At 42.7% G+C, this 18,352-nt stretch overlaps 1 protein-coding gene across 2 annotated transcripts in view; it reads left to right on the forward strand.

The window, feature by feature from the left end:
- Positions 1 to 18,352, forward strand: part of FES (FES proto-oncogene, tyrosine kinase) — a 222,580-nt gene that overhangs the window by 183,307 nt on the left and 20,921 nt on the right. The window contains exons 13-15 of one of the 2 annotated variants that reach the window (XM_073568625.1): positions 5,855 to 5,908; positions 10,464 to 10,582; positions 12,267 to 12,311. In XM_073568625.1, the coding sequence (XP_073424726.1) occupies positions 5,855 to 5,908; positions 10,464 to 10,582; positions 12,267 to 12,311 (218 nt within the window). The remainder of the gene's footprint in view (positions 1 to 5,854; positions 5,909 to 10,463; positions 10,583 to 12,266; positions 12,312 to 18,352) is intronic. The other variant, XM_073568626.1, reaches the window with a different exon arrangement.

Below are 18,352 nucleotides of genomic sequence, written 5' to 3' on the forward strand. Positions count from 1 at the left end.
AAAAACGTGAGGCGAAATACGTGGTCGGGGTACAAGCCGGGGAGTCAGATGCCAGAGAGGCAACGTAACAGCAGAGACAAATACCAAGAGACGGGGTCAGAGATCAGTCTGGGTCATACACGTGGATACAAGTCAAAGGCAGGAGGATCACCAAGCTACAAGGGTCAGAGGCTCTAAACTGGAAGCTTGAGCTATCACTAACACTGGTCAGCAGGCTGTGACAGACTGAAATAGCCCAGCTAGCTCCAGAACGAGGCTGAGGAGATTAACCCCCGCATGACCAGTCCAGTGTGAAGACAGAAGAAAATAAACTCCGGACTGGACCATGACATTACCCAGTTGTACCGTATATATATTTTTTTTGCACAACTAGTATCTCAAGTTTCATAGACTGTTTAAATGGTACCTGTCAGCTGCCCTCCACCTTCACCATGTCTCTACTGCACACTATACCTAGATTCTAACAAGCTCCTTCTTGTAAATTAACGACTTCTCTATAACTGTAAAATCAAGTTTTTTCCGCCGGCACACTATTCAAATCTGAGAGGACAAGTCTAGTGGGGTATTTGTTCCCCTGTACTAATCCACGCTCCCATCTTGTAAGTACACCCACCGGAGAGCATGCTTATAAGATGGAAGGCAAGATTAGTCTGGGGAAATCAATGCAAGTATCGATTAAAACTTGATTTTACAATTATAAGGCAATCCCTAAATTATAAGAAGGAGCTTGTACGGATGTAGTAATAGGGTGCCGTAGAGGCATGGTGTTGGTTTAGGGGGGCTCTAAGGCACCTGACAGGTTCCTTTTAAGATTATATATGATGTTTCTTGTAGCATTTCTAGCTTTCCCCACATGGTAATAGGTGTATGCCGTCATTATGCAGACGTCCTATTATGCTTTTCAGAGACATTATATGGCTTGTTATTATATTTTTATATGCATTACATTAATAATGCAACCTTCTGATCTCTTCTCATGTCCTTGGTATCATGCAGGAAATTGCTTTTTTTTAAGTAGAAGCAATTCAAAGATAGTTTTTAAATCAGAATATGCACAGTTTTGGATACACTACATTTTGCATTATTCCTAAGGATTCTATTTGAATCTAATTATAAATCCAAGGACATAGAGCTGACATAAGGGAAAAAAACAAAGAAATGTATTTTGCATTTATTTTTAGACATCACAAACTACAGTCATAAGATGGTGTTCAAACAAATAGAGAGTGAACGAGTGTATGCATCGAGCATCATTAACAATGTGCTTCAGAGAGGCAGACTGTCATTACTTGTCACAAAAGGGACGTACGTCATTTAGTCTCAGCTTCTGGAGAAGGGCCGATTCACAGTTACGGCCATCTTGAACTAATACCTCAGAGTCTTAGCTATTTTGAAGTTTACTCTGGAAACGGATTGGATTGTCATGTGCGGTAAAGTGATATATCTGGGTTCAGATCTCACCAAGGAGACCCTTTGTGTGAAGTTTGTAGTATATTCCCCATGTGGACAACATACAACTTTCCCTTAGTTTTTTCACGAGTGCTGAATTTCTCTCCCATACTCCGAAAAACATTTCAGTTTTATAGACATAGGAAACTTAAACTGTGAACCCGAAGGGTTGTCTGAGCTAATAATAGTGATGGGAGCTATCCCAGAGATAGGTCATCACTATCAGATCAGTGGGGGTCTGACGCCTGGCATCCCCACAGATCAGGTGTTTTTAGCTATGGTTGTTGCCGGATGTAAACAATGTATGGAGCCAGTACAGAACAGATCTTCTCACTGTGTAATGGCCATTCACTATTTAATGCAAAAGGATCTGAGCTGCAGATCTCAGCAGCGGCCACTACAAAGTGAGCAGCGCTGTTCTGTTCCAACTCCATACACTATTTTCATCTGGCTGAAGCTGACAACTGTTGATGACGCTTCATTTCATGGAGGGGGAGGGACTGTGGCAGTGACTGCAGCCTCCACCCCTGATGACGCTTCGTTTCATGGAGGGACTGTGGCAGTGACTGCAGCCACCGCCCCTGATGATGCTTCATTTCATGGAGGGGGAGGAGCTGTGGCAGTGACCGCAGCCTCCACCCCTGATGACGCTTCGTTTCATGGAGGGACGGTGGCAGTGACTGCAGCCACCGCCCCTGATGCCGCTTCATTTCATGGAGGGGGAGGAGCTGTGGCAGTGACCGCAGCCTCCACCCCCTGATGACACTTCGTTTCATGGAGGGACTGTGGCAGTGACTGCAGCCACCGCCCCTGATGATGCTTCATTTCATGGAGGGGGAGGAGCTGTGGCAGTGACTGCAGCCTCCACCCCTGATGACACTTCGTTTCATGGAGGGACTGTGGCAGTGACTGCAGCCACCGCCCCTGATGATGCTTCGTTTCATGGAGGGACTGTGGCAGTGACTGCAGCCACCGCCCCTGATGACACTTCGTTTCATGGAGGGACTGTGGCAGTGACTGCAGCCTCCACCCCTGATGACACTTCGTTTCATGGAGGGACTGTGGCAGTGACTGCAGCCACCGCCCCTGATGATGCTTCGTTTCATGGAGGGACTGTGGCAGTGACTGCAGCCTCCACCCCTGATGACACTTCGTTTCATGGAGGGACTGTGGCAGTGACTGCAGCCTCCACCCCTGATGACACTTCGTTTCATGGAGGGACTGTGGCAGTGACTGCAGCCTCCACCCCTGACGACACTTCGTTTCATGGAGGGACTGTGGCAGTGACCGCAGCCACCGCCCCTGATGATGCTTCATTTTATGGAGGGGGTGGAGCTGTGGCAGTGACTACAGCCTCCACCCCTGATGACACTTCGTTTCATGGAGGGACTGTGGCAGTGACTGCAGCCACCGCCCCTGATGATGCTTGGTTTCATGGAGGGACTGTGGCAGTGACTGCAGCCACCGCCCCTGATGATGCTTCATTTCATGGAGGGGGAGGAGCTGTGGCAGTGACTGCAGCCTCCACCCCTGATGACACTTTGTTTCATGGAGGGACTGTGGCAGTGACTGCAGCCTCCACCCCTGATGACGCTTCATTTCATGGAGGGGGAGAAGCTGTGGCAGTGACCGCAGCCTCTGCCCCTGATGATGCTTCGTTTCATGGAGGGACTGTGGCAGTGACTGCAGCCACCTCCCCTGATGATGCTTCATTTCATGGAGGGGGAGGAGCTGTGGCAGTGACTGCAGCCTCCACCCCTGATGACACTTCGTTTCATGGAGGGACTGTGGCAGTGACTGCAGCCACCGCCCCTGATGATGCTTCATTTCATGGAGGGGGAGGAGCTGTGGCAGTGACCGCAGCCTCTGCCCCTGATGACGCTTCATTTCATGGAGGGACTGTGGCTGTGACTGCAGCCACCGCCCCTGATGATGCTTCATTTCATGGAGGGGGAGGAGCTGTGGCAGTGACTGCAGCCTCCACCCCTGATGACGCTTCGTTTCATGGAGGGACTGTGGCAGTGACCGCAGCCTCTGCCCCTGATGATGCTTCATTTCATGGAGGGTGAGGGACTGTGGCAGTGACCGCAGCCTCCACCCCTGATGACGCCTCATTTCATGGAGGGGGTGTGATTGTGACAGTGACCTTAGCCTCTGCCCCTGATGACGCTTCGTATCATGGAGGGGGAGGGACTGTGGCAGTGACCACAGCCTCCACCCCTGATGACACTTCGTATCATGGAGGGGAGGGACTGTGACAGTGACCGCAGCCTCCTCCACCTGATGATGCTTCGTTTCATGGAGGGGGAGGAACTGTGGCAGTGACTGCAGTCTCCGCCCCTCATGACACTTTGTTTCATGGAGGGGGAGGGACTGTGGCAGTGACTGGAGACTCCGCCCCTGATAGCGCTTCGTTTGATGGAGGGGGAGGGACTGTGGCAGTGACTGCAGCCGCCGCCCCTGATGACACTTTGTTTCATGGAGGGGAGGGACTGTGGCAGTGACTGGAGACTCCGCCCCTGATAGCACTTCGTTTCATGGAGGGGAGGGACTGTGGCAGTGACTGCAGCCGCCGCCCCTGATGACACTTTGTTTCATGGAGAGGAGGGACTGTGGCAGTGACCGGAGACTCCGCCCCTGATAGCGCTTCGTTTCATGGAGGGGGAGGGACTGTGGCAGTGATTGCAGCCTCCGCCCCTCATGACGCTTCGTTTCATGGAGGGGGAGGGACTGTGGCAGTGACCAGAGACTCCGCCCCTGATAGCGCTTCGTTTCATGGAGGGGAGGGACTGTGGCAGTGACCGGAGACTCCGCCCCTGATAGTGCTTTGTTTGATGGAGGGGGAGGGACTGTGGCAGTGACTGGAGACTCCGCCCCTGATAGCGCTTTGTTTGATGGAGGGGGAGGGACTGTGGCAGTGACTGCAGCCTCAGCCCCTGACGACACTTCGTTTCATGGAGGGGAGGGACTGTGGCAGTGACCGCAGCCGCCGCCCCTGATGACGCTTCATTTCATGGAGGGGGAGGAGCTGTGGCAGTAGCCTCTACCCCTGATGACGCTTTGTTTTAGTATCCCAATGATTATCAAACAAAGTGTCATAAAAAATTATGTAAAAAAAAAGAAGGAAAGGAGTTAGTGTTGCTATGGAAGGATAGAGAAATTTTAATTAAACTATGTTAGAAAATAGACTAAGTTTTGTCATTAAATAGAGATTTAGCATGAAAATTAATTTGTATTTTGGACCACTGCTTTAATGTCAGCCTAGACAATCTCTATAATGTCTTTTGTTAGAATACTATTTTAATGACCATGTAGATTTACCTGCAGTCCTGTGAAAGGCTTACATGTAATCATGATTTTGCTGTCAGTGCCGAAAGACAAGCTCTAGTCTCCCATAATCTCTCACCTCCAAAATTCTATATTTTCTTTATTTTGTTTTGCCTAAGAGAAATACTGGTGTGCTCGGATGACAAAAACAGACACCCAGACCAAATCGCTGCATGTGCTAGTCTCATCCATTTTTTGTCTCTTCACTTGAAATATCTGTATATTTCAATGAGGGTGCAAAAAAAGGGACGCTTTACCTTCTTTATGACCTTCTTTTTAAGGGATCAGTAGCAATTATTAACATAGGAAACTTTATTTGGCAAGGTATAATTTCTTTAATTATTGATGTATAAAAACGGATGTCCGAAAAAGACGTGTGATGGCATACGAATGGCATATGGGTGGCGATACAACTAAAAAATCGTCAGTTTTTTCTCAATAAAAAACAGATGTTTTTTCATATTCCTATGGGAACTTAAAAGGGAACACCTAAGAGCAGGACTTAACTACAATAGGTGCAGGGGTTGCAATTGCACCCGGGCCTTGGTGACTAGGGGGGGGGCCCAATATTAAAAGACTAATAATAATAAAGACTTACAATAATTGGGGCCCCATTGGAGCTTTTGCATTGGAGTCAATGAGCTTCAAGTTATGCCACTGCCTAAGAGGGAAATAAATCCTGTTTGGGGAAATTAGGTGCTGAACTATCTTTTTGGAGATTTGCTCTATATATCTATTTTTTTTCTCTAGTTTACTTTAGTGAACCATAACAAATATTGCCTGATAGTCCATTACAATGAGTCACAATCCATTGGTTGCTGAATATAATCATTAAAATTCACAGTAATAAAATGACCTTAACTTCTAATTGTATTGTGTTCTGTATCCACAATATATAAAATGTTGCACTCTGAAATTGAAATCATAATTAACAACTGCCCCTAAAACGTCGGGGAATTGAAAACATAGAGAAACCGTATGAGAATGAAATAGTAAAATCCAGAGATGGAGGGCTGCAATGTATCTCCTGCTGCAGTTAGAACATAATATTTCTTCTTCTTCTTTTTTTCCTAAACAGGATAAATGGGTGCTGGAGCATGAAGAAGTTATCTTAGGAGAAAGGATTGGACGGGTGCGTAACATAAGCTTTTTAATTTGATTCCAACTCATTAAAATCTATCATATAGGAGGCAGCTGATAATAACATTGCGCTGGAAAAAGCAAACAAAAAAAATAAACAAAAGCTTAATTAAAACAACAGAATTCAATTAAATGTGTTATATCAAAAAGTTTATCAAGTGTAAACCTTATTACGGAGTCCATTGTAGAATTAATTATCTGCAAAACAGATCTACCCGCTGGTGCCAAGATATATAATCGTCTAAGGAAATAATGGACTGCGAGCATCCACCCAGTATTTTACTTATCTAGCTTGGGTAAATGTTCTTTAATGCAGTAAGCCACAACTTTCTATTCATAGTCCAGGGCATTTAAATGGGGGGCCGTGATCCGAATTCTGAGCGCAAATGCCAGCTGTCTGCACCTCTGCTGTCTGGACCAGGACATCTGTCAAGCAATTTCACAATACAAACAGAATACACTATTAAATAGATTTCTTAGACCTGATGATGCTGTTAAAACTTTTTTTGGAAATCAATGTCAGAATCACTGTATAATTCTCTTTTGAAAGTTTTCCCTCCTGATATTAAAACAAGCATTTTATTTTAGAGTCCAGCTCTCCCACCTCAATATTAAGCAAGAAAGCTTTTAATATTTACTACATAACCATGGATTCTAAAAACAAATACACCAGACCTATCAGGTCTAACTGTAAGAAATCTGTTCAATAATGTATTCATTTTGTATAAGGCTGGTTTAAAGGTGTTGATCACTACTGGATATAGTGCCTAGCCCTGCAACTCCGTCCAGTCCTATGGTATCTACATCCAATAGGTTCAATTAACTGCTCCAGGCAATCAACAACCAGACTGGCTGCAGTTAACAAAGGGTTGTTTAGTGTTGCACAATTCCTTTAAAAAGACTGTTGAACTTTGGGGACATTATTACATGCATATATTTGAGGCTAAAAATCATTTTTGACATTTGGTTTCAATAAAAATTTTGCACTGTTTAACTTTTACATTTTCCTGTACATTCAACTTTTATGTGGTCTGTGGTCATAAAACAGCAGAGAGGAGCTAGAAAACAGACAAATACCTTCCTATTTAACCATCAGAACAAGTTCACTGATAGATTCTAAGTTAACTCATTCTACATCCAGCAATGTAACATTGTGCAACAGTGCAACTACAAAAGGCAAACTGCTAAAGTTTTAATAAAACTCAATTATAAAACTTATTTTTAGCCAGAAACACAGGCATGTAAGTAAATAAAAAATGTCCCAAAGATAGACAAACTCTTTGAAACAAACTGTCCAGTATGTGGTCTGCGTGGCCTGCCCATAGTCATCATGAAGTACACTTTCTTTGTACTGCTTTATTAAAGCCGTTTCCACTATATAGCCTCCCCAAGTGGCAAGTGAGGTGCAAGAAAATTGTCCTGTGTGTCTTAAATGTTACTTTACAGGAAATCTGTTGGCAGCTTTTTGCTACCTCATCTGAGAGCAGCATGATGTAGATAGAGACCTTGAATCCAGCAATGTGTCACTTAGGTTACTGGGTCAGGCTGTTCTGACACAGAGTTTTTAGATGTAGAATGCAGCAGAGCTGAGAAAGTTGACCCCGCCCACACCAGGCTCTCTATATACATTGTCTATAGACAGTGAGCTGCTTATAACAGGAGGGGCGGAGTCAGACTGGGAGTTGCATGACACCACCTTCAGTGTAAGTAAGTAAACAACAGCATACAGCCTCATAAATGACACATCATTGAATTCAATGTTTTAACCGCTACCTCGTGCTGTCCTCAGATTACATAGCAAAAACCTGCTGACAGATTTCATTTGAGATTGTGAGCCCCATGGGATCAATGTGAGTAATGGCAATATCTGTGCAGTGCAGCAGACTATGTTAACACTATGAAAATGAATAAAATAATACTATGTGGAAGTAGGTATTTTAACTCTGCCCAGTTTTGCTGAATGACTCACGGAGGAGAGGAGATGGCGGTGACTCTTCTTGGGGAACTGTATAATTGGCGTGACTGCAAATACACGGATCGCACATCCAAAACTCATACATTGATCTATGGCGGCAGTGCAAAAATTTTACAAAACTGAACATGAGTTTCTTACATTCTGATCAGACTGTATGAAGCCCACTGCTACATTACGGTGAACCTCTTCATGGGTCCCTAACCTGAAAGGTGCGGCCCCATGCAGTAACCAGTGTCCAAGTGATACCATATCAGTAGGGGGAGCAATTTGGCCACCCCACAGTACCCATGCTCCATGGCAAAGCACCCCAAAGCCCCAGGTCACACCTCCCCACAGGCACAGCACCACAGCAAAAAATGGCCACCACAATGCACCAACATCTAGTGAAAGAAACTAAAAAAACCTCACCTTTCCAGGCAGAAAGCTGAGGGCAAAATGGGTGATGCTCCTCTTCCAGTCTCCTGCTAATTAAATAGTTTTCAAAAGTCTTTGTAATCAATCTTTAATCTAGAGGGAGCATTTCTCCTTATTCCCTTTAGAGATCACTCATCAGTGTAGAGCATGTTCTAATGCATTATGTGGGGTGATTTCTGAGCTCTTTACTCAGGAATTGTAGGTTCATCAGTTAGATTTGTTTACATGGGTGATTAAAAAAGGAGTTCACTATCTGCTATGTGTATACAATCTTCATCCATAGATGCACATAAATCAGTGTATTACTGGTGATGAGTGAACGTGCTGGGATAGGGTGTTATCTGAGCATGCTCGTGTGCGAACAGAGTGACTTCGGCAGGCTAAAATAATATGTTCAAGTCCCTGTGGCTGTATGTTAGACAGCCGCAACACATGCAGGGATTGTTGTCTAACAAACAGGCTATCCCTGCATGTGTTGCGGCTGTCTTAACAGCCGCGAGACATGCAGCCATGACTCTAATGTATTTTTCGAGCACGCCGAAGACACTTGGTTAACACCTTATCCAAGCACATTCACTGATCACTATTTACTACGTCAGAGTAATACCGGTACATCCAAAATGATATAGTGTTTTATCAGCAGGAGATTATCACTACTGGCCTAGTTGTCTCCTGCCATGTAGTCCTTTTGCTCTGTGTAGCCCAGCTCTCACCACTGGTTACAAGCTTTCTGCCAATGTACAGTGTACACAGAAAGCTGCCAATCTGTGGGGTGAGTGAGGTTATATAAAAATCAGGATTCAGAAACCTGGGACATCTGCAGCAAAAAAAAAAAGTGATTTTATCAAAATGACAGCATGCAGCCTAGTAACTAACACATCACTGGAATCAGGGTTTCTGTCCCTTCATCATTCTGCTCTCTGATAATGTAGCAAACACATGAAGACAGATTCCTTTAAGGGCTCATTCAGGTGATTGTATTAAATCTCTGTGTGCTATTCGTATTCAAAACATATAGCATATGGTCAGCACACTAACCACCGCAAGCCAATGTGTTAGTTCACTGCTGGTCTGCTTGTAAAAACCACAACAGTCATTACTTTAATCCATATTCAGTATCAGACTCACCCATTATAAGTTAACATACAAGTTACCATCTGTAAGTCGCGCATTATGCAAAAAGAAACATTACAGTCATAAAGATAGAAAACTGTATTTGGCCTTTATTATATATTAAATTGTTCCTGTAAAAGACGGATGTCCCACGCATGTACAAAATGGATTAATGTATTGCATGCGGACATAAGAAACAGACACAGAGACGGCATATGGATTGCATACAACGAATGACAACACAGATGAAAAATTTTAATTTTTTTCATAATGTAGAACGGACAATTTGGCATACTCAGTAAGCACCCAGGAAAGCAGATGGAGGGGTCGGCAGCACTGAGGAGAAGCAGGGTGCTGCTGCAAATGGTACTTTTAGCAGATAAGAGAACTGTTCATTCAGCTCTGTGAAGCTGGGTGCACAGAGGGGTCAGAAGGTGATAAAAAAAGACATAAAGATATAAAAAAAAAGAAAACTTATGTTGGACTTGTTCTATATAGTAACAATAAATATGCTGATACTGTGCATTGTGAAGAATAATTTGATTGTAGACATTAATAACCTTTTATGTTGATTTTTTTTTTCTAGAGCATGCGTGTAATTCTATAGTCAATTGTGAAGCAAGGCATTAGCTATACAAAATCGATTTGAGTGCCTTTATTAAATTCAATGCTATTATTAGTAAATTTATCAAGGCGTTGTACTGTTCCTCTGTTATTCCGCCAAGAAATAGTTGCACAAATTAACAACTGGGCATTACAATTCCCCATGTCAGTACGGTGTGCCCCTATATAGTGTGACACTGTCTGTTCTGACTGGACAGTGTCGTAATTAAAAGAATGATGTTAGCCAGTTGGCAATTTATTAATTCATTTCCTAGGAGGAATAAAAGAGGAGCACAACCTTTAGGTGAATACAAGTATTTCCTAGAAAAGAGATGGAAGGAAAGCTTATAGATCCTCTATAAAATGTTGCAGCAAACCACATAGGTTTGGGGTGGGAGCCAGATACAAAGTCTTTCATTTCTGAATGTAATTTCTCATACAGGGTAACTTTGGGGAGGTTTTCAGTGGACGTCTTGGTGCTGACAACACACCAGTTGCGGTTAAAACTTGCAGAGAAACCTTACCCCCGGACTTAAAGGACAAGTTTCTATCAGAGGCCAGGTAAGGACACTGATCTGTGTCTTTCTAACTGTATGGAATTTAATTATATTTTCTGGTACAGCTACAAAGCAGTGTTCCAGGCAAGTTATTCCTTTCCGAGCTCCACAACCATTAATTTCGTTCAATTGCTCTCGTCTAACGGACATATCCAGGCACTGCTCATTGATCTGACACAGTAACAGCATGTAGAGTCATTAGGGGCTGAGATTGTATATCAAATTACAATCAGTGGACACATTAATATTGATTCATTTTTCACCTGTGCTTTTTACGCTCGAAAAGGCTGTCAGGTCGGGGCCTGTACAAAAGAGCATTGCTACTCCTGTAAAATGGCATCAGACAAAGGTTTCCACCAGCGACTGTCACATAACATTTATACCTCCTGCCAGGCAAGCTACTGATTAACCAGTTGAAAAAAACAAAATAGGGAACCAGAACCTGTGGCTTGTAGATAACATTTTTTGGCAGCATGCTATTTTATGTAGAGAGGAACTGATGCAATATTAGGACACTTTTTATATCTTGTAGCATTAGCTTCTGCTTATATTTTTGTGCATGTGTGAATACACAAAAACTAGCAATGGATATTAGTAAGGCCAGTTTCACAACACATCTTTACAACGTCGGTGGCTTCTGTCTGATGCCCTGAAAAATGGGAATGCATCTGTGGGCTAAAATATATATCTGAGTAAACTACATTTAAAAAAGTTATCAATGATAATGGAAATTAAATTCTTTCAAAATGTGCTTTCATTTACAATGACTATACAAAATACACTTTTAAATGAGTATATTAGCAAAAATACTATTCCAACATGTATATTTTATTGTGTAAATTTGTATTGTCTACTGGCTCTAGCTCTAATTTTCAGTTGCCTCTGAGCTAGTGGGTGGAGACTTGCTACTATGATGTCTCTCATACACAGAGCATACAAAGACATACGGAATTCCAGTTCTTCAGTCTCTATGTGGCACATGTTCACTTCCATTAGCAGTGCGAAAGTTATTATATAACACTACTGAGTGGTGTAGCTGGGAACCCGTTCCTATTGTGAAATAAAACACTTACTAGCAAGCAGCAGAATGGCCTTCTATGTCTCTGCGTCAGACTCTGCTCCTCAACCCTCCTCCCTCGACCCTTTTTACACACATCAATAGACTTCTGTAATCTGACACATTAGTGAGCTGTCAGTCCATTTTCTCTTGTGCTAGACAGATTTTTGCAGTGTTTCAGAGTGAATAACGAGATTAGGATGCAGGGAACGGAAGAAGTAGCTCAAAATTGCGGAAAGAAACATTTAACTGATAATATATATTACATAGTTTATTATATTCACTTGTACTATTGGATCATGTAAAATTTGTTGAAATAAAAGCGACATTTAAAGAGCACCTGTCATCAATCTGGGGCTGCCCTTTCCATTTAATAAAATAATGGCCGGTCCAAATTGATAATTTTTTAAATATAATCTAGTAATAAAACCTTGCAGAAGTAGCTCTAATGTCCTCTGAAAGGGCCTGACTTTCTAGCAACCTGGTTTTGGGAACCTTGCATTCAGTGTGGGATATCACATCCCTTTTTAAGATCTATAGCGTGTGCTCAGTGTATGTAATATTTACCACAAGGGGATTTACATAGCTTAGTATCTTGTGTTTTTTCTTATCTCTGTGGTCTTCTCTTCAGCAGCTCTTCCTCTTCTACATATTGCGGGATTGACTGTCACGTCAGGTATCTACCTCACTATCCACATACTTCTCAACATTAAAATTCCAAATCTTGACATTGTAAGTTTTTGGTATATGCTTTGTTGCGCAGTTCCAGGGAAAACAGGATAGTTGGCTGTTACTACCCATCATACTTTCTCCATAGGTTTGTTGTAACATGGCATGGGGTAGCCGTGAGCGAGGTACTTGTGTCTTATGCCTCAGCATGTTACCTGAAAGGTGGGGGTCCTGGCTGAGTGTGTGGACCTGTGCCGTGATGACGCCTGCAGGCTGCATGTAACGGATGATGCTGGTTTCCCAGGACCAGATGTTTCACAGTTCATTGAGGGAGACCACCATTGAAAAATAGTTTTTTTTACTGAACGGTAACTTGGTAGGGATCATATACAAGAGATAGCGGGTACAGTGTTATGAACGTTTCCTTTACAACGTGAAGCATTTTACACACAGTTTCAATTCCTTCTTTTCTTTATTGTTCTCTGTCTTTACTTTGCCTCTTTACTCTCTCTACTTGTCGTCTGGATGTGTCCATTGTTTCTCACTACTTCACCACAACCCAGCTTGACACTACAGTCCTGCTTAGCAAGAATCATGTACTCTTCCTGCGGTTCTGTGTCTCCTTTCCCTTAATAGTGCCAGTATGGCCGGTATTTATCTTCTCTAGTGCCGACGCTCTGTAACGCCCGCCTGGGGCATTTTACTCCTATCACGTATGTAGTCCTGTTTAGGCCTGTTACCTTGAAGAGTTATAATGATCCGTCTCCGGTATATCACTCTCTCTGTCACTTTTGTTTCAGATCTCCCTATCTCTTTCTTTCGGTCTCCTCTTACCTCCGGGACACCTAGAATATGGCAATGCTCACACTGGACTGTAGGTCCTCTTTCTATCCACTCCAAGCCTTATCTGCCTCAATACCAGGAAGTCCTTTCTGAATTTGCCACATAGTCCATCCCTTTCTGGGCCAGTCCCAACTTTTAACTCTCATTCTCCCTGTCAACTACCTGTTGCTGGGCAGAATACAGCTTCATCGCTAACAATGCAAATCATTACACATACAAAAATCATTAACCCATAACACTATTCACATTACACAGCACAACATTATACTTGTTTCTTCAAGGGGGGAATGTGGGTAGTATGTCTATTTCTTTACATTGTCTGATTACTATGAGGACATATGCTATACTAGTCGTCTGGTTTTTAGAACAGCAGCTTAGTTCACAGCTTCCCTTTGGCCGTAGCTTAATTCTGATGCAGATGTCAGCACCTCCTGCTTTTAACTAATTACAGTGTATTACCATGGCTTAGGACTCAACTCACCCTAGGCTGGCAGCCTGTTCACTACATATATGTAGCTCAGCCTGTTCTATGTGCACCCATACCATGGACCACCACCCCAGTATATAAACACTATGATAATAGATAATTTGTATGCAAATAAAAAGCATACAACTGTTAGCGCCCATTCAGCACAGGTGTGGCAAAGGGTAGAGAGAGTAGGGAAATGGATTTGCCTAAGTGGGCAGGTGACCCAGGCTCTTTCAGGCCTGGCTATAATTATGTATTCAATATGTTGCTTATATAGCATCATTATGTTTCACAACATTTTATAGATATCTTAATCACTATTTCCATTGGGACACTATAAATTCCCTATCACTATGTCTTTGGAGTGTGAGAAAAAACTTGGGTATCCAGAGGAAACCCACACCAACACAGGAAGAGCATACAAACTCCTGAGAGATTATCTCCTTGGTGGGATGGTGGTGAGGACCACCCCAGCAATGCAATGTAACAGTATAAACCAATGAGCCACCATTCTGGCCCAATTACACCTAACTGTCTTGGAGCGAAATAAGATGCTCTGGAGCACATGCAAGTCCATTACCATGTAGAACTAGCTGACATTTACAATACGTTGAATTATGAGTTCCAGTTAAGCATTGTATTACAGAAATATACATTTCAGATAGATAAACAGGAAATAAAGTTTCATCGGCTTCCTATATTTCTTGTTTTTCAATCCTGTAGTTAAAATTCACTCAACCGACACACATTATAAAATATTTCATATTTGACACAAAATTACTTGTTCCATCCAAGTACTCTGTTCTTCTACTAAGAAACTGGAAACTTGAAGCGTGGAATTTTTATTGTAGACCCAGAATGCTTAAGTCACCTAGGAGAAATTTTCTTTCATACTGGAGGAGTTAACGTTCTGTAATTTATGCAAACTTTAGTACAACTATTTATATTGTGCTATGGCTGGCTTTAGACATGGTAGAAGTCGGTGTTCTTTTCTAAGCTATGTGCCCTGGAAAGATAATAGTTAACAACATAACTCTGTCTGTCTTCAAAGTTTGTCGTTTTTAAAGGATAGCTATATTCTCCATTAACTTTTCAGAATAAGTTGGCATGTACAGTATGTGTTCATGGAATTAATGCTGATTTCTTTATATACTCCAGAAACATATCTCCGTCATTGCTGTAGACAGTAAATGGAGCGGTGGTCCATTTATCGCGCTAGTTTTTTAACATAGTGATAGGGAAAACATGGTATCTCAATTAAAATTGGGAAAGAACATGCTCTTCTGGCCATTGGCCTGGATTTGATTCCGCACGAGTCCAGGACGGTGATTACACACATCCTCATAGCTACTAGAATTAAAATTGCAGGATATTGGAAAAACCCCAAATGTCCGTCTTTGTCTGAGATCGTAGCTTTGGTGAATGATAATTGTCTATCAGAGAGTTTAATTTCTTCATCCACCAATAATATAACATCATATCTCAAGAGCTGGGACAGCTGGCTATCATTCAGACTTAATACTGTGGTTATAGAGATGTAATAGAGCTATTTATGGTAAATTATGGGTACAGTAATCTGTTGTCATCACTCCCTTCCCTTTTCCTTTTCGTTTCCCATAATGTTCAGTTATGTTAAACTACTATTATATTTGGCCAAAAAATGATTGAGGTAATTTTTGCAACAATGTTCAATGATTGGAGGCTAAATGGTTATTAAATATGATTTTATTTAAAATCAATAAAATTTATGGTAAAAAGGAAATCATGATGCAGAAAGCAGGACGCAGATTAATGCGTACAATTGTCGGAGCAAGGTATTTTAAACTAGAATTTGTAGGAAAACTAAGGGAATGTGCACACAATACCATTTTCAGTTGGCTTTTGGAATGCTTAAAAAATTCTAAAAAGAATGAACCTATGTACTGCAATGTTAAAGCGACTTGCTATGCATATGTGTAAGAACGTGCGCAGTAGCAAATGTGTGTAGCAAATGTGAACAAATGTTGCCATCTACTGTCCAAACTGAACAAGGCGGAACTGAAAGATGGAAGAAGTGTTTCTGGAAGGATGGATCTAACGAGAACGCCTGGTCAGGTGATAACTGTGGCTCAATTATCCAATATAAAAGACAGGAGTAACAAGGCAGGAAAGCAGTTGACGTCAACACCATGAGGTGTGAGCAGAGGGACACAGAGGCTGGGTTACAGGGGGGGAGTGCTTTGGGACCGAGACTTTGTGAGGCAAACATTGAGGTCCAGACTATGCCGGTCAAGGCCTAAGATCCAGACTCCGTCAGTTAAGATCCAAAGCCCAGCCTTCATCAGTCAAGGCTAACAAACAGGCAATCCCTGCATGTGCTGCAGCTGTCTTAACATCTACGAGACATGCAGCCATGAAGACTCAAGCATATTTTTCAAGCACTCCGAAGACACTTGGTTAGTTCACGAGTAAGCGTAGATAACACCTTATTTGAGAATGTTCGCTCATCACTAATTGACATTTGTTCGCTCTTTTTGAGCTTCTGTCAAATGATTCAGGCTTCAAAAGCCACAAAGACGTTAAAAGAAGTGGCCTGATCATTCTTTGGGTGAACTTCACTTTGAAGCCACTCACGATTAGGGCTTGCTCACACGAGCAAAGATTCTCGAATGCAAGAGAGTCAGATCCGAGTTTGATCTGAGTCAGTTTAGTGTGTTCCGACTCTCTCGGATGAAAGAATCGTAATACACTGTGAGGAGAATAAGGAGAACAAACTTTCTCCATATCCTCCATTCTGTGAGTCTGCAGAAATCAGACCACACTTGGATGAAAGTCCGATGATTTCCACTCACCCATAAACTTGAATGGGTGCATGCCATATGATCTGTGCTGCAACTTTAAGCATGCTCCAGTTTTTTTCATGCTGAAATAGAATAAGGGTTCTTTTACATTTACCGGGTTTTTTGCGGCCCTTTTTTCGCTGGCCGTATCGCCGCAATTTTCAGTCTGCTGCAATAAAGGACCGCAAAAAACTTGCAGATCGCTATGTTTCAGGTTTCCAATACTATAGAAAAAGTGTTGGGGGAAAAAAACGGCGTTCCGCAAAACTGGACGTGACGGTGCACTGCAAAAACAAACTTCCGTTTGTTTTTGTGGCCCCATTGATTATCAATGAGGGCAATGTCCGTAAGCTGTGAAAAAGATCAAGCAGGCTCAATCTTTTTTCATGGCCACAAATACGGCCCTCACGGCCATATGGCACACGGCGCACCGTGGAATTTTTGCGGGCCGATTTTGCGTCCCCATAGAAAACGTCCAGCAAAAACATGGTAAGTGTAAAAGAAGCCTAACATTGTTCCGAGCGCTATCCAATACAACATCGCATAACACTCATCCAACGTATACACTCATATGAGTGAAGCCTAACATACATAATGTAGGAAACAAATGTCGGTGGCACAGCCATTGGAAAATATAGCGCGAAAGAAACAAAAAAAACACTTGAAGAAAAACACTGCTAGCATTATCCTGAAGCTTCTTTTACTTAAAAAATTCAACAGGTATGCCAGCGCCTAGAGACTTTGTGTGCAACATACCCTTAGGCTGGAGTCACACTAACCTGCGCAAAATACGGTCAGTATTTTACATGCGTAATACGGATGACAGACCCCTAAATAGTGCTCCGTATGTCATCCGTAATCAAGGTGTGGTCGCGTATTTTGCGCATGTCAGCATCCGTATGGCATCCGTATGGTGAGATTTTCTCGCAGGCTTGCAAAATGGACATTTAATGGAGCCCTATGACAGTTTTAATAAAGAAATGAAAGAATAGATATAGACACATAGAATGCATATATATATATATATATATATATATATATATATATATATATATATATATATATATATATACACTCACTGGCCACTTTATTAGGTACACCATGCTAGTAAGGGGTTGGACCCCCTTTTGCCTTCAGAACTGCCTCAATTCTTCGTGGCAGAGATTCAACAAGGTGCTGGAAGCATTCCTCAGAGATTTTGGACCATATTGACATGATGGCATCACACAGTTGGCGCAGATTTGTCGGCTGCACATCCCTGATGCGAATCTCCCGTTCCACCACATCCCAAAGATGCTCTATTGGATTGAGATCTGGTGACTGAGGAGGCCATTTGAGTACAGTAAACTCATTGTCATGTTCAAGAAACCAATCTGAGATGATTCGAGCTTTATGACATGGCGCATTATCCTGCTGAAAGTAGCCATCAGATGTTGGGTACATTGTGGTCATAAAGGGATGGACATGGTCAGCAACAATACTCAGGTAGGCTGTGGCGTTGCAACGATGCTCAATTGGTACCAAGGGGCCCAAAGAGTGCCCAGAAAAAATTCCCCACACCATGACACCACCACCACCAGCCTGAACCGTTGATACAAGGCAGGATGGATCCATGCTTTCATGTTGTTTACGCCAAATTCTGACCCTACCATCCGAATGTCGCAGCAGAAATCGAGACTCATCAGACCAGGCAACGTTTTTCCAATCTTCTACTGTCCAATTTCGATGAGCTTGTGCAAATTGTAGCCTCAGTTTCCTGTTCTTAGCTGAGAGGAGTGGTACCCAGTGTGGTCTTCTGCTGCTGTAGCCCATCTGCCTCAAAGTTCGACGCACTGTGCGTTCAGAGATGCTCTTCTGCCTACCTTGGTTGTAACGAGTGGCAATTTGAGTCACTGTTGCCTTTCTATCAGCTCGAAC

The sequence above is a fragment of the Dendrobates tinctorius genome, unplaced genomic scaffold (genome assembly GCF_039654945.1).
Source record: "Dendrobates tinctorius isolate UK_male_01 unplaced genomic scaffold, ASM3965494v1 ptg000022l, whole genome shotgun sequence".
NCBI classification, from domain to species: Eukaryota; Metazoa; Chordata; class Amphibia; order Anura; family Dendrobatidae; genus Dendrobates; species Dendrobates tinctorius.